The sequence below is a fragment of the Pseudoliparis swirei genome, chromosome 18, assembly GCF_029220125.1.
Source record: "Pseudoliparis swirei isolate HS2019 ecotype Mariana Trench chromosome 18, NWPU_hadal_v1, whole genome shotgun sequence".
Taxonomy (NCBI): Eukaryota; Metazoa; Chordata; class Actinopteri; order Perciformes; family Liparidae; genus Pseudoliparis; species Pseudoliparis swirei.
In genome coordinates this window covers 13,970,013-13,997,597 of record NC_079405.1, presented here as the reverse complement: position 1 = coordinate 13,997,597, position 27,585 = coordinate 13,970,013, and the positions used below count along the sequence as shown (strand labels likewise).

The 27,585-nt window shown below is 39.2% G+C and overlaps 4 protein-coding genes across 7 annotated transcripts; 1 reads left to right on the top strand and 3 right to left on the bottom strand.

Annotated features, from left to right (window-relative positions):
* Window positions 1-1,505: 1,505 nt before the first annotated feature.
* On the bottom strand, window positions 1,506-4,998 carry hdhd3 (haloacid dehalogenase-like hydrolase domain containing 3). 2 transcript variants are annotated; one of them, XM_056436993.1, is made up of 4 exons: window positions 4,767-4,998; window positions 3,553-3,611; window positions 3,277-3,411; window positions 1,506-3,072 (listed from the first exon to the last, which is right to left on the bottom strand). In XM_056436993.1, exons 2-4 carry the CDS (start codon window positions 3,604-3,606, stop codon window positions 2,677-2,679), a joined length of 585 nt encoding a protein of 194 aa, XP_056292968.1. In that variant the 5' UTR covers window positions 3,607-3,611; window positions 4,767-4,998; the 3' UTR covers window positions 1,506-2,676. The 2 variants fall into 2 exon arrangements, with proteins under 2 accessions (XP_056292968.1, XP_056292967.1); XM_056436992.1 differs by having other exon boundaries at window positions 3,277-3,611.
* A 121-nt stretch (window positions 4,999-5,119) lies between these two features.
* trub2 (TruB pseudouridine (psi) synthase family member 2) lies at window positions 5,120-8,249 on the top strand. The gene is made up of 8 exons (XM_056436990.1): window positions 5,120-5,387; window positions 5,597-5,731; window positions 6,371-6,445; window positions 6,553-6,614; window positions 6,699-6,780; window positions 7,171-7,243; window positions 7,455-7,591; window positions 7,690-8,249. The coding sequence occupies exons 1-8, from the start codon at window positions 5,270-5,272 to the stop codon at window positions 7,962-7,964; spliced, it is 957 nt and encodes a 318-aa protein (XP_056292965.1). The 5' UTR covers window positions 5,120-5,269; the 3' UTR covers window positions 7,965-8,249.
* An 818-nt stretch (window positions 8,250-9,067) lies between these two features.
* Window positions 9,068-21,210, bottom strand: rab44 (RAB44, member RAS oncogene family). Of its 3 annotated transcripts, XM_056436983.1 has the most exons (10): window positions 16,236-21,210; window positions 15,889-16,091; window positions 14,619-14,692; window positions 13,575-13,645; window positions 13,345-13,473; window positions 13,188-13,269; window positions 12,265-12,379; window positions 10,803-10,901; window positions 10,625-10,701; window positions 9,068-10,518 (listed from the first exon to the last, which is right to left on the bottom strand). In XM_056436983.1, exons 1-10 carry the CDS (start codon window positions 20,767-20,769, stop codon window positions 10,434-10,436), a joined length of 5,469 nt encoding a protein of 1,822 aa, XP_056292958.1. In that variant the 5' UTR covers window positions 20,770-21,210; the 3' UTR covers window positions 9,068-10,433. The 3 variants fall into 3 exon arrangements, with proteins under 3 accessions (XP_056292958.1, XP_056292956.1, XP_056292957.1); XM_056436981.1 differs by having other exon boundaries at window positions 15,889-21,210; XM_056436982.1 differs by having other exon boundaries at window positions 10,432-10,518; window positions 10,625-10,715; window positions 15,889-21,210.
* A 79-nt stretch (window positions 21,211-21,289) lies between these two features.
* srsf3a (serine and arginine rich splicing factor 3a) lies at window positions 21,290-26,120 on the bottom strand. Its single transcript, XM_056436994.1, has 7 exons — window positions 26,031-26,120; window positions 25,282-25,331; window positions 24,524-24,728; window positions 24,309-24,446; window positions 22,168-22,191; window positions 21,994-22,074; window positions 21,290-21,884 (listed from the first exon to the last, which is right to left on the bottom strand). The coding sequence occupies exons 2-7, from the start codon at window positions 25,283-25,285 to the stop codon at window positions 21,857-21,859; spliced, it is 480 nt and encodes a 159-aa protein (XP_056292969.1). The 5' UTR covers window positions 25,286-25,331; window positions 26,031-26,120; the 3' UTR covers window positions 21,290-21,856.
* Window positions 26,121-27,585: the final 1,465 nt, after the last annotated feature.

Genomic DNA, 27,585 nt, shown 5'->3' with positions numbered 1-27,585 from the left:
TATATAGTGTGTAAAAATCATCTAAAAAGGGTGATCCTCTCATGCATTAACCTTTTACTCTTCCAGATTTATGTTTTCACAGGTGGAAAGCCTTTACTATTTGTTTGTTTTCCAATGAGAAATAAAAAATTAAAGTATGTGTGCATTATTTTATTTGTGCTTATTAACTGCTGCTCTGTCTCTCTTAAGTCTGTTACCAGATGACCTTCTTTTCACTTCTGAAGCTACTTTTATTTTTTCTTTCTCTTCAAATCCCCAGATTTTCTGTCTCTCTGCTCCTCTATTTTTTCTCTTTCACTGAATATTTAAAAACACGGAAATGGCAACTCTGAACCTGGGCACGACGGCAACAAATAGCCAAACTCTTGAGTGCTTCTATAGCTGAAGGAAATGTTTTTAGCCCTCTTCCATATTGACATTCAGTTTATGTATTTGTCTTTTTGAGTTAACAGAATCTACACCTATTCATGTTAAAGCCTTTGTTCAATGTGCAGGACTGCGCCACATACATCTTGTTTGTATTCTGTCCATTGTACGTCATTTGGTTGAGGTCTTCCCACTCGACATGCTGCCTCTCCTCTGCGCCGCCCCTTTCGCTCACCGCACGAGGAGCTTCGTTTTGATTTACAATCCCATTATGTCTGCAATAGGATTTCTGTGGAGCTCCTTAGAGCCGTCTGGCTGAGGTTCTAAACCAGCTTTGAATTAAGCAGCTCTTGTGGGCGCTTCTCTAAAGATACACAAGAGCCTGTAACATGCAATTCGGGAAAAAATTTAATCAACCGGGGGAGAAAAGCAAATGAAAAATCCAAACTTGTTAAACTGTGCTGATTTACATTTCGTGACAAAAAGTGGAAGGATGTGTCAACAGGAAATTCTCTTGAACTCTTTAAATCTGATTTGGACACGTGTCAATCCCCATATCCCACACGAGTTTGGAGCTCTGCTTTGAATGACATTCAGGTATTTTTCCTCTGCTTCCTCTTCTGTCCTTTTTGATCCTCAGCCCAATGGTCCCAGTATCTGCCTCTGACCAGATGGGTTGAAACAAGAGTATTTACAAAGGTATTAGAGCTAAGTAACCCTGCCTTGTTCTCTTTGCTGCTCAGCACTGACACCGATCACCGCGGAAGCTCACGACTTCAGTTTAAATGTCAGCTCACCCAAATCGCATGAAAAGCTCATTTTACACTGGGAGCTGAACCTCAAGCTCAAAATACTTAATTCCATACAGCAGGAATGTGACGACATTTCTATCCATTATTTGTAAATTGATGACTGAAGTTAACACATTTACAGAGTTTTACATCCATTTTATTTTCTTGACTTAATGAGGCTTCAGCAGTCCGAGTTAGACAAATCAAGTTGGTGACAAATTAGGTGCAAATCAAAAAATGTCCCCATCTCTCTACTCCCTCGTTACCTGTTTCAACTTGAAATGAAAGTAGACAATAGCCCAAAACAACGTAACAACCAACGGCTCTGAAAAAACTAGAAGACAAAGATTCTTGTGTTTTCAAAGACCCACTTTGTCTCAAAAGCTTTTAATGTTGTCATCAAATGAAACCTTGCAAAGGGTCAGCTCTAAGACAAACAAATGTATTTACAGTAAAAGAACATTATAATTACAGTTTGTATATAACAACCAATGATTTTCTTTTCTATAATGTCAAAGTACTATAATTTCTAACTGATAAAATATCCAAATATAATAGCATTTTACTGTCAATATTGACAAGCAAGGAGTTTTAGATAAATATACCGCGGCCATCATGTGACAATGACGACTTTTCTTTTCTTGACGAGCAGCACTGCGGTGTGTGTGCGTGTACTCACTGTTGGAGAGAATAGAGAGTGAGAAAGCTAACAGGTACCAGTGTATCGAAAATAAATATTGGATTGTTTTAAATATTCATATTAAATCAATATGGATCAAAACAAATCTTTATTATTGACAATAGTAGCCAGGAGTATTTAATTAGAAATCTAAAGTGGTTGACAGCCCACTCAGGTCAACACGACCACATCTCAGAAATTAATTCAGTCAGACTGAGTAGATTTTGAGTCCATAGCCCCCCAATCCCAATGTCCCCCCTCAGGCCTCAAACCCTGAACCCTCAGGGACTTAATGACATCACCTGTTAAGTGCAACAGGCTGTAAGGGCTTGAAATGGTGTAAATATGAATGGGATAACATATCGCGTTATCCCATTCATATTCCAAGTTAAAAAAATAGTGTCCAATTGAGAGTATTTATCTTGTACTTTTTAACTCCCTGATTTGAGGCCACGAGATGAGGTCATTTCAAAGAATCTACTGACATGTTTTTGTCAACACAGCTTCAATAACAAAATTAAATGTTTGATGAATACATCTGTGCGATATCATCTCATCATCTTCATGAGTTTGTATGTTCCATCTTAAATCATTAATGTTGTTAAGGCTGAACCGTTCTCCTTGTTTACCTTTTTTTTTTTTTACATCTACATGCTTCCACTGGTAACTGCGTGTTTAACGTCTATGAATTGTGGGCAATTCCCTCATCTGCATCTAATGCCGACATAAGGAAAGGGTTCATAAAGGGCTAAAAATGTCACCCAGAACCCTCACGGGCTTTGGGCGTGCCTCAAAGTCTGTGAGGGTGGAGATTGGGATTGGGCCAATGACAGTTTGGCATTAGTGCATGTGCTGCTGCAGCAGTGACGGCAGCTCCTCCAGGGAGCTGAGCCGATGCTCTTGAGGAACGTCAGGTTGTTTGTGCTTGTTGTGTCTGTCTAAAAGGAATCCGTGTATGCCCACGGATCTAGAGGCGAGGTAATCGTTCACATAGTGGTCCCCGATATGAGCTACATTAGCGGCTGCTACTCCACATTTCTGCAGTGCCTGATCAAAGATGGCTGGACTCGGCTTTGCTATACCTGCCTCCTCTGATGTAATCAGAAACCTGAAGTGAGACAGCAGGCCACAAACGCGTAAAATCTCTTCTAGGCGGCTGTCAAAGTTTGATACCACACCCAGCTTCAGTCCTAGAAGAGAACATCTCTCCAGGGTCTTCTTTGAGTCTGGAAACACCTAAAACAAAGCGACAAACAAATGGAAGTTGACATTTTCCATGCTTCTTCATTTACTGCTGTAAATATTTACACAAAAAGCAAACATTGGTAGTAATGCTCAAAAACCAAAAGACTATTTTCAACAACCAAAGAATCGTTTAATCGTAAATAAGTTGTTAGTTTCAAAAGTTATTATTAATTTGATGTGTATTCCACAATTTACCTCCCAGTTCTCTGCATTGCTGAAGTTCTGATAAAGGTTGTGAGCCAGAGTGTTTAGCAGGGCGGGGTCCTTTACCCTGCACTGGCAGAAAGTGTCGCGCACCACCTTCATCCACCAAGAGCGTCCATCCAGGCCCTGAGTGATGCCATAGTTTGGGTATCTGCTGGAATTATCTCGATACGCCTGGAGGAAAGCAGCTTCAACCTCAACAGGACTGAGGTTCAAGCCCACTCGTTCAGCCTCCTTGCAATACTGCACACCCACAGATGAACGCACCTTCAGCAGGGTGTCTTTCACATCCCAGATCACCCAGCGCAGAGTAGCTCGCATTTCACCTAGAGGTGACACCACAGACTTGATTAGTGTCAAAGCAAAACATTTAAAACATTCTTTCAATCAAATGAATCCTCACCAGGTTGTTTCTTTGGAAGTGACTCAGATAAAAGCATGCATGTACAATTGTTGAGCAGTCACTATATAGTGCACACTGTAATTGTCATTTTAAATGTTGTCCAACTTTCTAGTGTTATTAAATTCGACATAGCAAAGTCAAACTATCCCAATGTAAACGCAGTATTGTACAAGAGGCATTTTTCAAAGCAGACTGTGAGACTTGTTATTTTAGGAAATGTACAGCATTAAGTACCAATAAAAGGTGTCAATTGTCCTTCCATAAAATGTGTTATATAAATCAGGTAGATTAAAGTGATACTGAACCAAATTGTCCAACTGTGAGCTTAATAATATGACTGTAGCCTACTATGATGAAACAGCGATGCTGGGGTTATATTGACATTTCGAACCCAATTCATAGAATAAATCTGCATTTCATTGGTTGTTGTGGCTGAACACCTATCTGCTGTTTTTAATGACTTGGAATAATTTATGTCATGCCATGTATTATAAAAAGGTCAGGAGATGACACTGACCATCTCCAGACATCCACATGTGTTTCTCTATTTTCCAGCGGGTGAGTTAGGTTCAGACCTGGAGTTGCACATTAAGTGAAAACACCTGCGTGTACGGAACAGTACTTTTTTTGTGTGGTTTTAATGATGGCTGTTTAACCCAGGTGTACCAGTGATATTAGTCTGACGACACCAACACCTAGACAATTAAGCAACTACATGCATTCAGCCACCATACATATTATCTACACCTGTGCTTTTTTACTCCAGCTGAGACAGTTAACGTGTCTTTGACCCCTACCGCCTTAAAGACACATGCTGCTTTGGTTTAAATGCAAATGTCATACGACCCTGTGTCATTCAGACGTGACAGGGTGTCACGTGTTAGATCCCTGCTGACGCTCATGATTACACACACACGTCGGGGCGACGTGTCCTTGTATCGTAACGTTACTAGCTCACATTCGTTACGTTAGACATTGTAGCTAATTTGTTCTCAGAGAAAGCTGTCAGAGAGGTAACGTCACACAATAAAACACACTACGGAATGTGTTGAGGGTTAGTATGTAGCGTTAAAGTTACCGAAGTCAAATCTTCAGAACTGCCAATGGTGATGTCGTCATCAAGCTTCCTAGCTAGTCTGTGTTCTTCTTCTTCTTCTTTTTTCCTGCAGCTGTTAACATCGTCTCCAGTGGGATGGAGCTTTAGCCCTTTCAGTGTCCATTCCCCAGTTTATTCTCCTATCAAATCTCCACACAATTAGTCAATTCACTTTTTTCTTTCCAACAAACACATATTGCCGCTAATTGTTATCCCGGTGGTTTCTTTAACGCGCATGTTGTGCAGTAGCGTTGCCTTTATACATCCAGTCCAGCAGGGGGCAGTATGTTCATAAAGTAGCCATCACAAAGTAAACCTAACAAAGACGTACGCATGCGCGAAGCTTACCGGGCACGCTGTCAAGTGGAGCAAAAGCAACCGAAAACAAACTCCTACCACTGAGAAGTATCAAGAGAAGTAACCTAACTAACCTTATATTGTTACACTTGTTCAAGAAAAAGGGATGACCTGATGTCCCGAACGTAATGGCAACTCCAGCAATTCGGATGTTCCGGAGGTTAGAGGGTCTGTTTTGTGTGTACAAGCCCTCTGGTGTCCACTGGAAACTTGTTCGGGATAGCATTGAGACAAATCTTCTTAAAGGTGAGGACAACACTGAATACAATCGTAACTTGTGGTCCATCGAACACTTGCACTTGATACTTCTCAGGGGAAGGAGTATGTTTCTGCTGTTAGGCCTCATACCGTTAATGTGCAGATTAACATTTGACCACAAGACACTCAGCATGATCTTTAACCTTGGACTCCATATAAGTCACTGTGTCCTGACCTCTGTCTGTGTCCTCTTGTAGGTTTAAATGCTACACCGATCCAGCCACTTCCTCAGGAGGTGCGCTTCTTGGAGCACCCACGCAGTGAGACTGAAGCACCCAAGGGACTTACACTGTCTGCAGCCTCTGTGCCAGTGCTGTCCAAACATCCTCTGGGTATGTGTGTCAACTTCTCCGCATTCTAGTTTCATCTCCTTGTGTCCAAACACATCCCCACAGTCTTCTCGTGTAATGCTGTCTCCCCTCAGGACAACTTATTATTGTTATTGTTGTTATTATTGTTATTACAGTGCTAAAAATCCACTCATACATACAACGTATACCATGTGTAGATTATTGGATCACTCAAATAATATGATTTCAATTTGATTTTAGTAATTTAAAAAAAGATCATAAATTGTTTAATATTATCTTGTCTGGTGAGCCAAAGTCACTGCCATTATACAATGCAGACATACAGGAATATATGAATAATTTATTGAATAAGTCAATTCACTGCAAGGCCATCATGCACCTGTTTAGTAGCCAAACAAAATGATCACCCCCTACTCCTAAACTCCATTTGTGTTCAACTGTTAACAATACGAATTGAGGAAGGGGCCAAGTCAAATGTAATTGAAATATTTTTTTATCAAGGACATGAACTGTTTGTTGCTTCTCACGCATTTTGCACATTAGTTACTGTTTTAAAAATGAAATATAGTTGTAACTTTTCCCAAACTGCACTCAATTATTCATCATGAACTAACTTGACTGTATAAAAGTGAATACAATGTGTTTCTTATGTTTTTTTAGTGACTGGACCTGAATTCCAGCATATACGAGTTGGAGTAGGGCATCGCCTGGATGCATTCTCTTCTGGTGTTCTGGGTAGGATTTTACAGCTGATCACAAGAGAAAACAAGTTTATTTTCAGACCGTCTTGTATTTAATTGACAACGTCTTTCAGAATACTCACACCGTTTTTTTAACTTTAGTTCTTGCTGTCGGGAATGGAAACAAGGCTCTGAATGATCTCTACAGAACACGGGTGACAAGGGTAATTTAACAATTCTGCTGGTTTCACATCAGATGCAATGCAAATACAATATACACCAGTTTAATGCTGTTTGAAATGTTACAGGAATACACTTTGGAGGGTGAATTTGGGACTGCGACAGATGATTTCTCTCACAAAGGCAGAGTTATTGAAAGATCCACTTATGGTATGATAGCTTACTTTTTCCCTGTATGGTTTCAGTTGATTCTGTTTATAAAATACTGTTTTAGATCATTACAATTGAGACAAACTATTTTATCTAAAGAAATGCAATGACTTTACCTGAAATAATTGTTTACGTTAGCTCAATACTGATATATACTGATATATAATGATCAATAATAATATTCATAGCCATTTGCTCTGTTATACTGTTTCTGTAAATAATTGTATTTATTTATTTTCAGTTGGTGTTTATCTAACATTCGAGTATTTTCTACATTTACATCATTCAAATGGATGACACTTCATTAATCAGAGGCTAAACACAGCTTAGTGTCCCTTTTTCAGTTGAAGTTGCTTTTACTGTTTCTCACCCTTAAATGTTGTTCAACAGATCACATCACACAGGATAAGCTGGACAGAGTGTTAGCGATGCTGGAGGGAGTCAATCAAAAGGCCTTGTTAATGTAAACTTAATATTTTTTACATTTCTATAAACATACATTTGTTGCTCTTAAATTCCTTCCAATTAAACTGTTTTTCTCTGTGCGTTACTTTTGAATCAGATTTCAATCTCAGTCCATAAAGTTCTTTCAGCAGAGCCACAGTAAAATGCTTATTAATTATTTGTATATATATAGGTAGATGACTCTAAATGTTTGTTTCTTCTTTATCAAGGTATTCCAATGTCGACATGTACTCACAGGAAGCCTATGAGATGGCTGTGCACGGTTTACTGGGTCCCGATGGGAAATCACAGCCCATTCTGACAGGCCTGCGTTGCGTTCACTTCCAGCCCCCCAACTTCACTTTAGGTAAATAATCTTCAATTGAATACACTGGAAACCTCATTTCAGAATTTTAAAATGATCAGGACGACTTCCTGATGTCTTTCTCCCCTCTGTTCTTACAGAGGTGCAGTGTATAAATGAAACTCAGAAATATTTACGCAAAGTCGTGCACGAGATAGGACTCGAGCTGCGCAGCACAGCAGCGTGTAAAGGAGTCAGACGGACCCGAGACGGACCCTTCACCCTGCAGAATGCTCTGATCCATCACCACTGGACTGCTTCTGATGTTGGACAGGCCATCGGACAATACCACTCTAAAAAAAAAGATTCTCACACTCAGATCAAGAACCCCGCTTTTCAACCAACAGAAGGCAGTACGACTACAAAGCAGCAGTAGGTCCAATGAAATGCCGTGTTTCAGTGAGGAACAGTTAATAACATTCACAGAACCGCTCTACGGTGACTTCAGTTGGAAAAGAGATGTGAAAGACCACAGATCCTGGTTCCTAAAACAGAAAGGTATCAACTTCTCTCCACTCAATAAGACACTTCCTGCCTCGTATATGAATAGTCCTTTGTTATGCAGGTTCAATGTTACAATGTTTTGCATTTAATTTTAATGTAATCCCCAAATAATATTACGACTGTTTGTTTTTGATGAAATAAAAATAAATGTGACCAACATGAAAATATATATTTCTTTGTGCTACCATTTGATAATTTGAGCTAGTCAGTGTCTATAGATAATATATTACACGGTGGATTAGTACAAAGTGGCTTTTTTATGACAAATAAAGTGAAATACTCTTGAATATCTGTAGATGAGACAATGCACATATATCAGCACAAACAGTGAGTGTCTCTTTAAAACAAAGTAAAATATAACATAACAGTTAACCACTGGTAACATCCACGATGCATTGTGTCTTAACCCATTTGAAAATATTTTTTAATAACAATGCATTTTACATGTATAATTTTACCATACCTTTAGGTTTGTTTCCTGGAAATAACTTGAACTGAAATGTGATATTAATTATGGGGAAAATAGGACATTCCTTGAAAATGGTAAAGATGAATGAATTCATAGTTATTGTAATCACTTCTTTTTTTCATGTGTGTTCCTATATCATTGATAACGCATCTTCACATGTTTTCTTATGTTGAGCAAAGTTACAATGTTTACATGTTCCAGTCTAAAACTGAATTATTTTAATAACTCACAGCAACAAGATACATTCTTCTAGAGGGGAAATGGAGCCCGCCACTAATATTGGATTTGGTGTAATTTTCTGTGTCCTCAGTTGAGGTTGGAAGATGCTCTCAGCAATTCTGTTTCCTACAAAAGCTCTTTTGGGATGTTGTGAGCTTATTGTGACGTCATTGTTGTCATGCTCTTCATACCATTGAAGGGCTTGTGGTGTCAGTGGGAACACTGTCGTCTTTGTCTGGAAACCTTCAACTCTCACAAGGACACAAATGGACTTTGTAAGCACCCAGTCATCATTCTGGAGGTTTATTAAGCATGACATGAGAACCATTTGATATAAGCCATTTAGTCATAGGATAATACACAAACGTAATACAACTTAATGTGCATGTATATTTTAAGCATGACAGTTAATTTACTACCATTTTCCTTTAATTCTAAATGCATTTATGATTATCTGGAAGCTGTGTGACAACTACCATGCTGCCAACACCATTCATTTAGAACAAATGGCAAACATACAAAATCAAAATAAACTTTATGTCATTATTAATTATGTTATATTTATATATAATGAATTATTATAAAAAGTACTCAATGTGATAAGTTTTTTAATTTTCAATTTGTAACTAGAACTTCCAGAAAGAAAAGAAATACTCAATAACCGCATAATATCGAGGATCCTCTTTTGAAACATACCGACCTGAGAGACTTCTGAACAGAAAGTGTTTAAGTGGTAAAAGTGAAGTCTCTCAGTGTGATTAGTTAATGCATCTTTAAATACAACTAACTCAGTCTGAACAAGATGACTGCAGATATTGACTCAAAGCAAACATTTCAAATTGCACCAGTTAGAAGGGAAATCAGTCCAATGAGATAAAACACAGTGCAAAAATATTTTTCAAAATACCATTATTCATTAGGTAATACCGATTTACTGGATCACTGAAGAACTGTTCGTTGACCAGCCTCTAAAGACAGCCTGCACCAGCTGTGCAGTATAGTACACACATCAAAACATATCAAGCTCATCTATAAATGCTACATGTAATATATGTTATGGCACTACAGTAATATTTTACTCTTATATTCTCCTATGAAGAAGTGATTCCATAACTTAAAAAATGTATGCTCATTGAAATATATTTTTATCCAAGTACCTCCCGACCAGTGAAAAACATGTTGGGTGGAACAAAGCGATCGTTTCGGCAGTGGAAGGTTTACAGCAGTTTACATTTTTATATTGAATATAAAAGTTGGTTTATTAAACTTAAATTTACATTATTTAATTAAAGTATAATTATTTTAGGAATATATATATTTGTAATTAACAAATATATATATTTGTAATTAACATTTTTTAAAAATGTTTTGTTACCCCTGCAGTACCCATAGTACCCCGGTACCCCATCTGAAAAATCTAAATCAATAATGTACTTGTAATGCTTGGTAGAAATAACAAAACAGCTATCAATAATTGTGAAAAAGAAATTAAACTTACATACATTAACACCATGTGTATTACAGCTGAGTACAAGATTGTTGGAGTTCCAGTTTTAGTTGTGATGTCCATACTAACTCTGAAATGCCAGTCCAGCGACTGCAGGATGTTCACTGTCTGCAGGATTTTTCCACTTCAGTACGTTTTCATCTTGTTCAGCAACATCTTGATGTTTTTGGTTGAGGCTCTTTGTGTAACACCATGGTATCATCTCTCGTGTCAACTTTTTGACTCAACATCCTGGCAATAACCCAATCACAAGCAACGTTACAGCACAAGAACATTCTTAAGTCGCACAGTGTGATTTATGGCACAAGACAAAGACAAAGAAAACGTCATGCGTTACCTGGCCACAGTTTCCAAAGACTGAACTACATTTTCCCCGGTGGCAGCACTGCACTCCATGAATTCAAAGTTGTATTCCTGTGGAAGTAAAACTGCTTTCTTTAGTGTGACTGTTTGATCAGAACTATTTATTAAATTCTGAGCTAAGTGTGCAAGGAAGTAATATCACAGAGCCATACCTTCGCGAGAATTTCTGCCTCCTGAGTTTGAACCTGCCGCTCTGCTCGATCACTCTTATTGCCGACCAGTAGAATGGTCACACTTTCTGCAGCCCCTTCCTGCAAAATTGTGTGGACATGAATTAAAACATCTCTCGACAGACCAATCTGACTCTAGTCTGGCATACATGTTTAAATGAGGTCCCATGTGCTATTGCCCCTAATCAAGCTGTATTTTAGTTTGCTCTTAAATACACAAGTGAAGGCGGACAATGTTATACGATATATGTTATATCAATGTGGCAATGCAAAGTATGATTGATGAATATTCAAAAGGTATAACATTTTGCTTGTAGTTACTTTAAATGTGTGCTACTGTTTTAAGAAACGTAATTAGGCATACATGTATCTTTTTTATGTAGAGTATAGTCAGACTAGGTTCATTAGAGCATTTAAAAATAAATACTATTTAAAATACATATTTAAACTAGAACGGGCACTCGGTAGAGCGCATACCTTCGCATATCACAAGATTGGGCATTGAATTATGAACATTTTGGCATGAGTTGCATGCCAATTGGATACAAATTTACATATGGTAAAAAGAAGATTTTGACCTTTTCATGACATTGACCTTGACCTTTGACCCGATCGATCCCAACATCTAATCAAATGGTCCCCGGATAATAACCAATCATCCCACCAAATTTCATGCGATTCGGTTTAATACTTTTTGAGTTATGTGAGTAACACGCATACAAATATATAAATAAACTAGAACGGGCACTGGGTAGAGTGCATACCTTCGCATATCACAAGATTGGGCATTGAATTATGAACATTTTGGCATTAGTTGCATGCCAATTGGATAAAAATTGACCGCGCTATGGTAAAAAGAAGATTTTGACCTTTTCATGACCTTGACCTTTGACCCTATCGATCCCAAAATCTAATAAAATGGTCCCCGGATAATAACCAATCATCCCACCAAATTTCATAAGATTCGGTTTAATACCTTTTGAGTTATGCGAATAACACGAATACAAATAAATACACGGCTATCAAAACATAACCTTTCGCATTTTCAATGCGAAGGTAATAAATACTATTTAAATAAAGATGGGGTATTACATTTAAATACCTCCACGTGTCTCTGGCTGTAGCAACAAATACTTGATTGCCTTTTTTTACTTATCCTTTGATTAGACATTTCCAGTTTTAAAAGAAAAGGTCATGTATGACTGCTCTGTGTTATGGCATAGAATGCTGGTTGGTATGTTTGAGAACTTTGGATTGTGGAAAAACACCTTTCTCATGAATGTAATTTTAAAAAAAAAGTATTGCATTGGCATTTGTTTTGAAAATAATAATAATGCAGGAGAGTCCAAGTGCAACTTTACAATATATCTGGCCATAAATTATAATAATAGTTTTAACATCTGTGAAAAGAAAAACATTACAAACCAAACCAGTGACAACATACCTGAATACAGCTCGCCCAGTAGCTGACTGCAGAAAAACTCTGTGAGGAAGTGACGTCATACATCAAGAGAAATGCGTGGGCTTTGTGGAAAGTCTGTCTCGTGATGCTGTGAAACCTTTGAAGGATAAGAAAGAATGTAATCAGATTACAGGCTAACTCGTGATTTGACAACTTGCTTAAACCGGAAAAGGCCACTAAGGTGTTTAGTTGTGTGCCTCTAACAGCCGAATGATAGTGGTTAGTTCAAGTTGCAGAGAAGCTTTTTTTCCATGAGAAATATTCTGGACATTTTTCATGAAGAGACACAGTATTTGTACAATTGCCTCCACAACAACAATTCCCTAACAGCCTTTTCAATGCAAACCTCTGTTCCAGCAAAGGTTTGGCAAAACCATTCTGAAACCGGTTAGCGACTGGCCTCAGGGAGACTTTGCGAGCGTTTGGAGCCCATTCTGAGCACATGTTCTGGAAGGCTCCTACGTACAGGATCTGTGACTGTGCTCAGCTCACTGCTGAGAACCAAGGAAGCTGCCTTCAGTTTGGGTAACAAAAGGAAAACCTGCACCGGGCCGCCAGAGAGGCAAAGTGCTTCTATCCAAATGCTAAACAAGTGACAACCGGTCTGTAGCAACAGCACCAGTCATCATGAAGAGCTTCACTACGCTAGTCATCAGACACACGAAACCAGAACATTCATCATTTCTTCTTTGAAGGCAGCTAGATCAATTTATATTTTCATCAACAGGGACAGATTGAGGGACCCCGAAACACCAAAATAGTTATTATTATTAATGCTGGATGCAAAAATGTCTCACTTATTATGAAAAGGGTATTCTCTGCAATACAACGTGTTTTCACCAATAGTTCATGTTTGGTTACAACAGCAAGTGCCCAATTAATGTAACAGGAAACAGGATTCTCACCTTTCTTGACCCGCTGTATCCCACAACTGCAGCACCACCGGTTTTCCTTCCACTATCACGGTCCACATGCAGGAATCAAGTCCTACAAAGGGCCTTTATGTAATATTATTCTGTAGGTTTACATACATTTGTGGGAAAATGATGATCAGGATCTTACCAATAGAGGGGGGTATATCTAAAGAGAACTTCCCACTTTGAGCTCTTCTCATGAAGGAGGTTTTGCCCACACTGCTGTCTCCAACCATCATCACATTGTAAGCGTTTGATCTCAGATCTGCTCTACTTGCTGCAAACAAGAGCATTTTCTGTTCACATATTATATTTCTCCATTTAAACTTCCCTCTCTCATCTCTAACTGCTGTGTGTAAGTATAAAGGTTCGTTTTACCCAGAGACAACTTCTGTTGACTCTCAGCATAATGGTGTCGAAGTGGAGTCACTGGTTCAGGTGTCCTCTCACTGTTGAACAGACAACCACACATAGTTCAACTAAACGCAGCACGTACGGTGGCATACGGAAAAATAGTCACGGACAGGCAAGTTTTTAGTCGTCAGACATCTATACCCTCAACAAGCTGTACGTTTAGATGAAAGTTTAGATGAAAACAAACATTACATAAAAGGAAAGATTGTCGTCTTTTTCCAATTTTATTTAATAATCATATTAAATACATATTATGATTATTATCCTAATTTACACAGAAAACATAAAGCAAATGGACTTAAAAATACAATATTTAAAGATTTACTTATGTACTGGTGATGTGTTATTTGCTGTGGTTTTTCTAATTTGTGGTTCTTTACCCTTTTATTTCTCCTTTCCCTTTGTATTGTATCCTTAAAGCCCTGTCTTGTTAATTTGTAAATTAAATAAAATAAATAAAATAAAAAATAAAAAATATATCTATAAAATTTAAATAATACAATATTTTCAAAATACACCTCCCCCAGATTTTTTTTTTTTCATAATTTAAAAGCCCACAAACAAAGATCTCACATGCCTCAAACTGAGCATACAATAGAACAAATGTAAACACCGTGCAGTTATCTTACCCTCCTCATTTGTCTGTCAGTTCAAAGTTTAACTGATGAAGGGAAACATGAATATACATTTTTTTCGTCTCATTTTTGTAATATTTTTCAAAGCTGGTTACATTGAGCATCAGAATAACTGAGGCAGCCCAGTCACATCACTCTTGTCTCCTTACTCAGACCAGCAGTGACCTCACTCTGATGTGCTAATCAGCCTGTTAGGAGGCTTGCTGTCAAAACTAAAACTGATCAAATGAATAATGCTGTATTAATTTTACCCACATCTAGCCCATCTTGATATGAATTACCATCTCTGATAGTAGCCCAACAGCTAGCTGGAGAAGGCTTGTTATTTATATTTCTTGTTGTTTATATCTCTGTTCCTCAGTGTCAGACTTACCTCACGGGCCTTGAGTGCTCTCCTTCCTTTGAGGTGCTGAGGTTGGAGAATGGCTTGTTGAGACTTTCATCAACCTGAACAGACAAAAACATCTCAAAGTCAAACATGAGGAGACAGTAGGGGAGATTCTTCTTAGATTACCACCCTTCAATTCAAGACATTTAGATTATCAGCATATTGTTTTCTCATTTGTTTTCCAAATGATGAAATGTTAAATATGACAGAAGAAAAGTATCAAGGCTTTTATTTCAATACATGAAAAGGTATACTTCTTATTTATAAGAAAATGTGCATTACGAGTAAAACATTTGGCCTTTTCTCTGCGAGTAAAGTGACAATAAACAAGCTGAATGGCCTAAACAAACACACACCACTTGATCAAGATCAAGCAGCAGGATACATGTGTATGTTCTCCTTTTCAGCATGCGAAACTGTTCGTGTGGTACACATGTTCATTTTGGATGATTGGGTTATTTTGTTGTTCTTACAACAAACACTTGTACAAGCAAGAAGATTCAATTCAATTCAGTTCATTTGAAAAAGCCCAATATCATAAATGACCAATGTGCCTTATGCTGCGTTCACACCAAAAGCGTTTTGGCTTGAATATTTGGGGCTTTTCGCGTCACTCGCTTCATTCGCGACTTAGAGGGGGCGGGGCTTATCTCTGTGGCTTTACTCCATGGAAACCGTTATCATTTCCGCCATCCACCACTGAAGAACTAACCACTAGTTCTGCTTTATACTTGTCGGAACATCTAACGCCCTCGTGTTTGGGTTCATAACATCACCCGAAGGCTCACACAGCTCGTGACTTTCACCGACTACGTCTGGATAACTGCTGCTTCCAGCGGGATTAGAGCAGCAGCAGCCAGTTAGATTCACCAACGGCGGAGCATCTCAACGCCGATTGGCTTTTGCAACTCGCCATCGGGCGAATCTTTCGCCAAAGTTAAAATATTTCAACTTGAGGTGAAAGAGGCGACTCTTTCGTGCCACGCAATTCGCGTCAAACGCGCCTATCGCAACCACTCGCTTCTAAACGTTGACTTTGCATCGAATCTATTCTTTTCTATTTATTAGGTAGAAAGCACAGCACAACATTTACTTACCGTGCAAAAAAAATGATAATGATGATCATTCACTTCAGGCCAAAAGGCTCCAAATTATACATACACAACAGCTGTTTCAGTACAATGTAAAACAATCATAATGTAAATGTTTTACAAGAAATGAATGGATTGTAAAAGAAGAAGGATTTGCTGCTTACCTTTGATATTTTGAGCAGGCCCAAACATTCTTCTCTCAGCTCCTCGGTCTTGATGGCACTTTCTTCTCCGATACTTCTGACATCTCTCTCATGTTGTGTGTCTGTTATTCTGTCCCTTCTTGCAGTTTGGTTGTCATTGTCTTGGTGTCCATGCGACTTCCGGTGAGATCCCATCTTCCTTCTTCTTCCACCAGATGCTGATTCTGATATTAAATCGTGTTTGGGAGAAGTGGATGGCGTTGAAGGAAGATAACTGGGAGTCAATTGATGCTCGGGTTCTAATATTTGACCTTGAGAAACAGGATTTTCTTCAGATGTTTGGTGGGCCAGAAGTTTGTGAGACTCACCTGTGTGGCTGTACTCTATTGTTTCAGAGCCAATGTCTTTGTGTTTTCCATCAAGTTGTAGCTCATCATTTACGATGTTTGAGAAACTTTCAGTTCCTACATCTCCAACATCAGTTGCCGTCTCTGTTGCTTCATGATTCACATCCTGCTTTTGATGCAAGTCTTCTTGTTTGGATCCTGTTCTGAGATTCCTGCGGGTGGAGCCCATCTTTCTTCTCCTGCTGCTTGTATCTAAATATGAACTTGCATTTTTCATCTCTAGATTTTTATCGTGAGCTCCTTCATTTGCGATGTCCGGCTCTTGTATACTCTCCCCGGCAGTTATATGCTCTTCTCCAGCTCCTCCTTTCACTACAGATTGAACTTCTTCTAAATCTACCAAAACAAGAGCTTCTGTGGATTTCAAATCTTGGTCCAGTAATACGTTTACATTCTCTGGCCTTTCCTCGTCATGTTGGGTACTCTGTGTGGTCTCACAGAAAGACACAAAGCCCTCCCCTGAGATACTAGTGTCTGTTGTAACTTTCGTATTTGCAGACATCAATTGATTTATTGGGTTTCTTCCAGCGAATGCAGAGGTGATATGCCTCTCATCTATCTGTGATGGCTCCACACTAACATCTACATTTCTCTCCCTGTCACTCACATCCGCTGCATGAACCAACTTAACGGGATCAGCAATGTCTTCATTGTGGGAGCCAGATTGCTCAGGAGGGAGAGCCTTTGAATGATCTATGTCCGACATCATGTTGCTCTGCAGGTCAGAGCTTTGTAGCTTTTCCCCCATGCCGTCCACAGTGCTGGTTTCAGTGGATTCCATTTGTTCTTTATACACAAGACTCAGTGACGGTTTTGCATTTTCATTCTGCGATACCTCTGCAGTTGCAATCATCGTTAACTCCTCCACTACTCCCATCTTGACAGCTTCTCTGTCACTTTGTTCTGTCTCGACTCTCTTCTCCTCTGGTTTACTGTTGAGTTGAGAACGGCGAGTCGAGCCCATCTTTCTCCTCTTCTGTTTGGATCTTATGTGCACATTTTCACTGTCATCTAAATTACTTTTTTCTTGTATCTCTTGCTGGCTGGAAATGCCACTTTCCTCCGACACATCCACAGCTGGCTCTGCTCGGAGGTTTTCATCCTTGAAGCTAATGTCAAATGTAGCCGAAGTGTCAGTTGTGTTGTGCGGAGCAGAAAACCTTTCCTTTGAAACAGGAATCTCTTGAGCTTCGTTTTCTTTCTTTGTCGGATCTTCTAATTGCGCTCCGTCTTCATCCTGTTCATAAGCCCGTACATACATTGTACTCTCGGCTCCTGTTTTAAAGTCTTTAATTGTGACATTTCCAACAGTTCCTGATGTTTCATTTGTCTGTTGCGTAATAGTTTCTTTGTCAAAGTGTGAAGCTTCTGTGTTTTGGACATGAAAGGCTTCATCTGAAGTGTGTGACTTGGCGGTGACATCGTAGTGATATGAACTACTCTGTATGTCTGACTTATTTTTCAAAAATGAGACTTCTTGGGATTGAATCAAGTCCATTTGAACTGTGTCACATCCTGCCAGCTGACCTACATCCTCAGTCTCTTTTATGATGAGATTTTCCTCCTCAGTGACTTCCTTATTGGACCCATCTTCGCCCGAGCTTGAAGTAATATCTGTTGTCACATTTGTTTTGTTGCACACATTCTGTGACAACATTGTGTCTTCCTCCGACATCTTTTCTGTGTTTTCTTTGTCATTTACAGTTAATCTATTTGTTCTCATTTCACCAGCACTTTTGGAGTTTAGGTCGGTACACTCTTTAATTTCTTCCTGCCTCATTGTCTCAATTACTAATGACATTTTTGTTGCGTCCGTGACATGTAGTTGTCCATTTCTTTGGCTTGACCCTAATTGTGTTCTGTTCCCTGTTGGCTTGAAGCCTTTGTAAGTTTGCTCTTTGATATTCTGAAAATGTTCGAGAGGTTGTGAGTCCAAAGGAGCATTACTTTCTGATTGCAATTTTTGTAAATTCGATTCACTGTCAATTGATAAGTTATCCATTTGATGCATTTCTTCCATATCCGTTGGCTTGATCTCCTCTTCGTGTACTTTATTTACAACATCCTGTGAATGCCAAGTTCCTCTAATTTGAGATAAGTTGACTTGCTCCTTTTGTTCCTTATTTATGTTCCTCAATTTCTCTTCTGATGATGACAATTCTGCCTGCTCAACACTGCTTTTAATTTCATTAGGTTCTTCAGGACTGCTTTTTTCTGTCCCTCTCTCCAGTGTGATAGAAGACTCTAAATCTTCTGATTTCACGTGTGACTCAATCACCACATTTTTGCCTTTTAACTTTCCATCTTGCCTGAACCTGTCTGTGTCCTTGTTTCTTTCCTCATTTTCTTTTTCTGTCACAGAAAACTCGTTGGGAACTGCTTCATCTGGCATCTCCCTGAAAATGAATTGTTCGATTGTCTGTTGATCAAGTGTTGAACTTGACTGTAAACCCGAACTATTGAGATTGTCGATGCCAACAAGTGAGCCATCTTGTGTATTTTCTTTAATTTGACCACTAACATCTTCAGTCTGAGCAGTGTCAAATGTGTCCGTTCCTTGCTGCAAGGTTTCTATGGATTTTTCCTGCGCTGCTGTCTCTGCTGTTATAGTCATTTCTGTTGTTTCAAGAGTTTCATTATCACTGATATTTCCAACAACATCCTCTGTAGGTTCATGGTCTGATTCAGCAACAGAGTCTTCGACATGCTGTCTTCTCTTATTCCTACGACTAGACCCCAGTTTCCTTCTGTTCCCAATAGAGTTGAAGCTGGTGTCGTTTTGCTGAGGTTGGGAGTCAAAAGGAACATTTATCTCTGACTGCAGGGTTTGTGAAGAAGATGCACTCTCCTCTATTCCAGAGAGGAGTCCTTCCTGTCCCTGCTGACATGTTTGTTTAGCACTGGGTTTTGTATCATCCTCTACTCTGCCTTCCATCTCAAATACCTGACTCAATGCAGTGTCAACTCTCTCCATGTCACTGATTTGTGGTTCCTTGCTTTCATAAACATGAACATCCTTGTTTTTCTGCTCTGAGGCCTCAACGTGGTTTCCTTCTGTCGGATGTTCATCCTGTATGTTGTCAGGATTTGAATGGTCCCAATTGGTGGGGAAATCATCAGGATTTGTCACCGTCAACGTATATTGGTATGTGTCACTGACTTCAGTTTGGTTCATCAGGTTTCCAGAAATTATTACAGAACTTTCTGTGGGATTCTGAATCACATTTTCCAGTGAGTAATCAAGTTGAGGCATTTCTTGATTTTCTTTTGGCTCAACATCCTGTTCATGCAGTTTGTTTATAGCAACCTCTGAATGAAAATCCTCGTTGGTATCATAACCACGATAATCTTCATTGTTCCACTCTAAAGCCTCGACATTTTCCTCCTGTAGGCGATCAGGAATTGAAACTTCCTGATTTGTGGGAGAATCATGAATACTCTTCACAATCAACTCAGATTGGTTTGTTTCACAGACTCCAGTTTGGTTCATCGGGTTTCCAGATATTTCAGAATTGTCTGTGGCGTCATGCATCCTACTTTCAGATGAGTAAGACATGTCTTGCATATCCATGAGCTTAATCTCATTGTCATGCACTTTGTTTACAGCATCTTCTGAATGAGCATCGACAACTTCAGATACATTCAAATGTTCATTTTGTTTGACTTTTGCAGGCAACTCATCTTTTGGTGATGAAATTGTTTCTTTCCAAACACTGCACTCCAGTTCAGTATGTTGCGTGGTCCTCTCCGGTGTGGTAGAAAAGAACAATTCTGTGTTGTCATCTCTTTCCTTGCCTTCATTTTCTGTGACAGAACACACATTGGGAAGTTTACCTTCTGGCATTTCCGTGCAATTTGATCTGTCAATCAGTTGCTGATCAACTATTGGACAGAAAATACCACTTAAACTAGTTAACTCCGAGATGCCGACAATATGTGCAATTTCTTTGACTTCCTCACTGTAAAGGTCAGATTTGTCAATTCCTTCCTGCACGGTGTTCACTAATGTACAAGACTCAGAAATCACCTCAGGGTCTATTGGCAGATTTTCTCTTTTGGAACTGAAACTCTCCCCGTCAGCCTCTGAACAGTTTGTTGTAGCTGCATCCTGAACTTCAGAAGAGTAATCGGGTGAAGCATCTGGCTGCATCTCAGGTTGCAGTGGGTGTCCCCAGGCCATGTGCTCAACTTCCTCTCTGGGTTCCTGGTCTGATTCAGTCACTGAGTCCCTCACACGCTCTTCTTTATTTCTTCGACGAGAGCCCAATTTCCTCCGGATCCCCAAGAGTTTAGGTGAAAGTGGATGTTGAGTTTCAGAATGTGAATTTTCAAAATGATCCAATACATTTATTGCGGCAGTATGTTCTTCTTGCATGTGAGGCTGCGCTGCAAAGGTACTGGCCGTGCTATGCAAGTCATCCGTCTTTGACATTTCATTTTGTTCCGCTGCCCGGCGACGTGAACCAAGCCTTTTTTTGTTTGCACTTGCAGACATTTCTTCTTTTCTCTCAAAGCCTGAGACAGTCAGTCATGCAACAAGTTAGCATATCAAGTTTATATCTATTCATAACAACCCAGCAGCATCAATAACAGAGTTGTGCCTTTGCAAAACATAGTAAACAGTAATTTTTTTTTCTCTGGTAAACATTGAAATGAATTTAGATTGTCAATTAGAATAGTAAATACATACCTTTGGTTCAACCAACACATTAATTGGACATGATTTGTAAGCCTCCTATGCAATAGTTACGACGCCACAAACTTACCACCAAAACCGGTCGTCTCACATCATGAGCTGCTTCGCAATGTCAGGTCTTCCTTGGCACGGCCAAAACATTTCACAAGAGAGGCGTTTACTTTACTGAAACAATGACGGAGAACTTCCTGTGTGGGCTGCACTTGCAGACCTGCGCAGTCAACAATATGCAGTACTTCCTGAACTGATTGAAGAGTTGTTCAATATTTACATTACTAAATAGTTATTGATTAATCTTATCTGAACACACGCAAGATAGTCACCTTGGAAAACCATTTATTGAGCAAGTTGTTTATCTGCAGCACAAATTATCAGCTCAGTGTCAAGAAAAGTGGATTGGAGTTAATGATTTTTTTTTTTTGGTGTGCAAAAGTGACAGGTCAAACACAGAGTTACAGATGTTTGGGCTTTATTGATAGCCTGCATTGTGCCAGAATTGAACAACATTTGTTGCCAGTCCGATTTTCATTAATGGCATCAAGTATGCTCCTACTGGTGTATCTCACATTGTCAGCATTGCCGGTAATTTAAGAGTCAACCAAGAAAGTAAAAAGCAAATAAAAAGTTTAATTCAACAGTTAAAAAAATAAAAAAACAGGATGGTAATGTAAAACTAAATAAACCAGTATTACATTTCAAAACATGCAGGGTAAGATAGAATTTGCTTTAGGAGAAAAAGACTAGTCCTTTGTCGTTAAATCAACAGACTGCCAATACACAATATGAAACTTGACCAACCCAGGAGAAAAGAGAAACATGACTATAAAAATTATTATTTCCCCCCGAACCATAGCAAGATCCGCAGATGAATGATCGTTCGAGGTCCTCACTTTCGGTCATTTGACCGGGAACGACTGTAAAATAAACAAACAAGTTTATTAAGTGCAAAATAACTGATAAAAAAAAAAAAATACTCCAGCAATCTTGGAGTACAGTATGAAAACCAATACGACTTAAACTTGCCTCCTTGACCGCGAGATGGATCTTGGGCCCTTCTTGTCTCTGGAGAGAGATCGTTGTCTCCCTCTGTCTCTAGAAAGAGACCTGGGGAACCACACCAAAAAAACAAGTCACATGAATTTTACCATTATTTATCAACAAACACAGTATAAATAAAAACAGTTGTTACACGCTTACCTGCTGCGACTGCGGCTCCTCCTCCTATAGTGAACGCCAAGTGAAAAAACGAAGCAAAGAAAAAAAAATTAGGAACGATTTTTGCCCTCCTATCACTAATTAATAAACCTTTTGTATTCTTGATCCTCAGAGACATGGATTACACGTGGAAACATAGTTACACGTAGTGTCTGTTGCCTCCATGAACTGCATCAAGATCAACTCATTTAAAAAAGGAAACTTTGTCCAATGAGCACCAATTGTGGATCCAGATTTCACAATAGAGAACAAAATCAGGGGTCGACATTAAGGCTGGCTTTGGACACAACTAAATTAAATTATGGCAATTGGGCTAACCGTGTTGGATCGGTCTGCTTTAAGAATGCTATAAAACTGCTTTTCAACTCCACTGGACGAAGACCGCCTGGGTCAGAGCTACACAGTCCATGATCCAAGTACATTTCTCTACAGTGGCCCGAGACACTTTGACTGCACTTACTTTTAGTTCTAAGAAACTTGGCTATACGGCATATTGTGAACCACTGACTTGTGTCTATTGCATCAAAACTAAAAGTAACCTACATGAGTTAGCTCCAATGGTGTCTGCAAAACAACAACTTGGAAATAAAATACATTTTAAATAGGTTTAATTAAGCACTAGGAGAGAAGACATCTTGAACTGAGGGGATAAACATTAAAGCAATACAGAAAATCTACGCTTTATTCCAATAGTTAAAACTCAGGGTGGCTTAATGTCGAACCATGAAAATGCACTGCGCAGCCCAATTAGCTCGTTATCAAATAAATGTAGTTAATTTTTGCAAATAAAAATAGAAGATTGATGGCAAAGTTCCTTGACCACAACTTTGATCTGTAGATTTGTGCAACTCTGCACTAAACTTGCTCTGAAATACTTAACTGCTGAGCGAAAACTGTCAAGCACCTTTGAAAGCTAGATTAAGCATAACAACTACAAAGAGCAGGATAAAAGTAACTTACTATTTTGGGGGATTAGGACAAGATAGATATGACGCTAGGAACCCAGACTGATGGTGAGGGAAGTCGAATTGCAGAGAGGATTTGCAACATGATGCAAATGTTGCCGATATGAAGTTGCTTGGTTGCTGGTTGGAAGGGGTAGTTGTAGATTTTCCCTGCCTTTTTGGGGGGAAGGATGAGTTGGGATGTAAGCCAAGGGCTGTTCCCGTTGATACCGGAGTTGTGGAGAATAGAGCGAGTAAAGACGCCGATTGGTTGATATAGTGAAGTGGGCCGCTGTCGATTGGCTTAAGCTTGGAGGAAGAGGAGGAGGATGTTGCGAACTGCATGCTCAGGAACCAAACGGTTGGTGGAACCTGACGACTGGCGGTGCGCCGTGGTCATTTGACAACACCAGCCGAGCTGAGTGGGGCTCCCTGGTCAGCAGTCACATGATGCTGAAAGAAGACTAGTTGACTGACTCAGATGGTGAGAAGCGTGGCGGTGACTCTGCAACGGGGTTCAGTTTTATTAATAGATGGCAACTGAACTCAGAAAGAAAACAATATGTACACCTGCAGAATGTAATTCTAGAAATTACCTATAAAAATGTTGGATGGATTATCTTAAGATGTCCCCGTAAAGCAATATCAGCCTAATAGAGTTTGGCATCTTGAGATATCATACATAGTTATGTGCTGACATAAGCTGTCAAATTTAGCAAAGATTAAAAAATACTCATGGAAACAATGAAGTGTCAATCTGGTTATTTTAGATGTAGATTTTTTAAAACACCAAAATGAGTGACATCAATAAACCAAATCCTGAAGGAGGCGGATTCACAGAATACTGATGAACTCATTTTATAATGTGTGCTATTATATTGTGAGTGACAATTCAGATCATAGCTATGAAACTTATTTCTACTTTATTTTTACTGAGTCAACTAAACTCAAAGCTGTAATAGTTTGGAGATTTAAAGCTACAAGAGAATATTTATCACTGAAAGGTTGTCAAATTTAAAACGGCTTTGCCAAAATAATATTTTGATAGAGTAACAATATAATGCGTACAGTGTGTGGGGCATATAAATACTGTGTAATTTGTGCTGAAAAACAATGTTTAAAGTGCAAATGAGAATAAATAAAAACAGTAAATTTAACAGTTCAGTAGGAAATGCATACCTGCGCCTGACCGGAGGACTACTACGTCGCCTTACATCATCACGAGGCCGCCTACCCCAGGATGGAGGATGGCCACGGCTCCGTGAGCGCTTTTCCCCATTGGATAACTCCACACGCACCCGACAGCCACACATGTGCCTAAAGAAAAGTCCATCACATCAGTGAGAAAGTGCAAATCATGGCAAACAACTACTGAAAAATGAGCAGACAGATACCTTCCATCCAGTTCTTTCACAGCGTCGTTCGCATCTCTAGGATCTTCAAACTCTACAAAAGCAAAGCCGGGGGGATTCCTGGCAACCCAGACACTTCTTAAAGGACCATAGTACCCAAAGGCGCTTTCCAACTCAGTCTTGTTTCCATTGTTTCCTAGATTCCCAACATAAACCTTGCAGTCAAGGGGGAATTGGTCACTTTGACCTAAAAGAAAGTGAAATATAAACGAGGGATAGGTTAAATGCTGCTCATCACAATAACTTACACTGAACATTGATTTTGCACATCCAACATGATGCTGACTTTGTCTCGTAACAGTGTGGATAATAAATCATTCAACCCACAATAATCAGCACAACCAACAAGTGCTACATTTAAATGGTAATTTTATTACATTTTGTTTTCTCGTAATTTATTTATTATTGCAGTAGTGTTTTAGTGTTCAGTTTAATATAGTATTGAGGGGCTGTTGCAAAAATGTATCCATCAGTATCAGAGACCATTTCCCACCCTGGCCACAATCTGCCAACACTGCTGTGGATTCCACCAGCAGTGCAGGGATCCCCAGGGATATGAAACAGAACATGGCAAATACACTTACTAGATTTGTTTAAGTAATGTTCAGTTGGCAAATTGATAATTAGTCTGTCACGATCGAGGTGGCTTAACAGCTCAGCTAAATAATTTCATGGCGGGAAAGATCATGGTGTAGACACATATGTCTGTTAACGTTAAGTAGCAACTCGTCGCAACTTACTCATTTCCACTGATTAAAATATCTCCTTCGAGTCCTACAGTCTGATGTGCCTGAAAAGAAAAGACAATACATTAAGAGCCACATACCGGACCTTTTTGTAAAATACAGGTCAACAAATCCATTTAATGTCAATATAATCTCGATGTTCACTCGCGGCTTGCGTAGGTCGCTCGCTCGACAGCGCGTTAAAAAAAGCGGTCTCTTCAAAAACACTATTTTTGCTAAGAAATCCAAACAAAACCATTACATAGTTAAAACTTCCTCACTGATGTAACGACCACATTAATTGGACTGCATTGTTTGCAATATCCTTCTACCCAGCAGCTCGTCTTGACTGCACATCACCACGCTGATGCTAACTAGCAAACCAGAAGTATTTGGGATTCGTTAGCTCGTGCGTCACAACGTTCAAGCAAACGGACTCTCGTGGAACGGTGTTGATTAGTTTACAATGCCGTTTCGTCCGATTGACATAACGACGTAACGAGCACGAACCCAATACGTTCGTGTTGAACTTAGTTAACGCCAATAGTTACCAAGTAACCATATAACCAGGATCCCCAACACCCGCGGACCTGCACGCTAGCTTTGTTAGCAGACGGTATTAGCATTAGCACACTGTGCACAACCGCGACGACGGTAAAACAAATAAACTGAACGTTTGAGCCCACCAGCAAGCGAGCCGATGTTACGTGGTATAACCGCTGATGCACTTATGTAGATCTATATATTTAAGATATGTAGCTCACCCTTTTTTTGTATCTACAGTTCGATAAAAATGCTAGCAGCAGAGAACACGCCGTCCGGTTCAACTGCTAGCTTAACTCATTGTCTCCACCGACACCACCCATACGTAGATATAGACTACACGCTACATCCGGTTGGGGAAGACCGAGGAACCGAAGGGAAAATAAAATATCTAAATATATGTTGAGGAATATTACAGTTATAGGGATACTAGCTTTTAAATACAGTTTAAATCTAGAGACATTTGCAGCAGTGGGGTCAATAGGAGGATGTCAGATCATTCAAGAGGAATGATGCGACAGAAAGTAAAATACATATATTGTATGAATCGGGAAAGAACAGAATCCGCAAGAAATTGCCAAAACCATGTATATGAGATATAATTAACTAATTCGGGGTTGCCAGTCTATGGAAAGAAGACACTTTAGGCTCGCGCGGCTCGCAGCACACGCAGGAAGCACGGAAAACGAGGAAGTAGGAAAGTGAGCATGGTAGGCGGTGACGGTCAAGAGAGATTATGTGGAAATATATAACGAGTAGATTCAGAATTGGTCACAGCTATAATAGTATTAACTTGAATAGTAAACTATTCGTCAGTTTGAAACATCTTACAAGTCATTATATTCAGTGAAAATGAGACAATAGTGCACGTACTTTAAAGCTCTGATTAACAATAGAGAAACGATGGTGGGGGTGTAAGGTTTTAGAAAACAACCTTGATATTTAACATGTCTGTCTACTCTAGAATATAATAGGAAAACAGTGGATTGTTATAACCGGTAGAGGGAGGAGTAGCGCAACAGAAAGGACGTCATCTGCCGGAAGGTCCCAGAGAAGAAGAAGACCCGGAGGGTCGAGGAGCACTACTCTGCCGCGCCGCTGGGGACAGTTCAAATGAAAGGAGAAACATGCCCGAATCTGTGCTGCCGTCAGATGCTCCAATGAAAGAAATGCCCAAACCAAAGAGCAGGAAATACCATTTCACAGGTGAGGATTGATCGAACAATAACACGAGTATATAAATATGCACACATGTATACACACACACACACACACACACACACACACACACACACACACACACACACACACACACACACACACACACACACACACACACACACACACACACACACACATATATATATGTATATACTTACACATGCATATATACATATACATGCATACATACTTACACACATATATATATATTTATATATATGTATATATTATGTATGCATATATACATACATCTGTGTATGTATATATATATGTGTGTATATATATATATATATATAGTGTATATATATATTATGTATGCATATCTACATATGTATATACACTACCGTTCAAAAGTTTGGGGTCACCCAGACAATTTTGTGTTTTCCATGAAAACTCACACTTTTATTTATCAAATGAGTTGCAAAATGTATAGAAAATATAGTCAAGACATTGACAAGGTCAGAAATAATAATTTGTATTTGAAGTATTACTTTTTTTCTTCAAACTTTGCTTTCGTCGAAGAATGCTCCTTTTGCAGCAATTACAGCATTGCAG

Coding starts and splice junctions, on each gene's coding strand:
- hdhd3 (XM_056436992.1), bottom strand. CDS start 3,606: ATGCGAGCTACTCTGCGCTGGGTGATCTGGGATGTGAAAGACACCCTG. Junction 3,073..3,276: donor GCAATGCAGAGAACTGGGAG/GTAAATTGTGGA, acceptor GCTTTGTTTTAG/GTGTTTCCAGACTCAAAGAA.
- trub2 (XM_056436990.1), top strand. CDS start 5,270: ATGGCAACTCCAGCAATTCGGATGTTCCGGAGGTTAGAGGGTCTGTTT. Junction 6,446..6,552: donor ATTCTCTTCTGGTGTTCTGG/GTAGGATTTTAC, acceptor TTTTAACTTTAG/TTCTTGCTGTCGGGAATGGA. Junction 6,615..6,698: donor ACAGAACACGGGTGACAAGG/GTAATTTAACAA, acceptor GAAATGTTACAG/GAATACACTTTGGAGGGTGA.
- rab44 (XM_056436981.1), bottom strand. CDS start 20,769: ATGTCTGCAAGTGCAAACAAAAAAAGGCTTGGTTCACGTCGCCGGGCA. Junction 13,646..14,618: donor GAGCACTCAAGGCCCGTGAG/GTAAGTCTGACA, acceptor TCTGTTCAACAG/TGAGAGGACACCTGAACCAG. Junction 12,380..13,187: donor GATACAGCGGGTCAAGAAAG/GTGAGAATCCTG, acceptor TATCCTTCAAAG/GTTTCACAGCATCACGAGAC.
- srsf3a (XM_056436994.1), bottom strand. Junction 24,447..24,523: donor GTGAAAGAACTGGATGGAAG/GTATCTGTCTGC, acceptor ACTTTTCTTTAG/GCACATGTGTGGCTGTCGGG. Junction 22,192..24,308: donor AGTCCTCCGGTCAGGCGCAG/GTATGCATTTCC, acceptor CGTTCACTATAG/GAGGAGGAGCCGCAGTCGCA.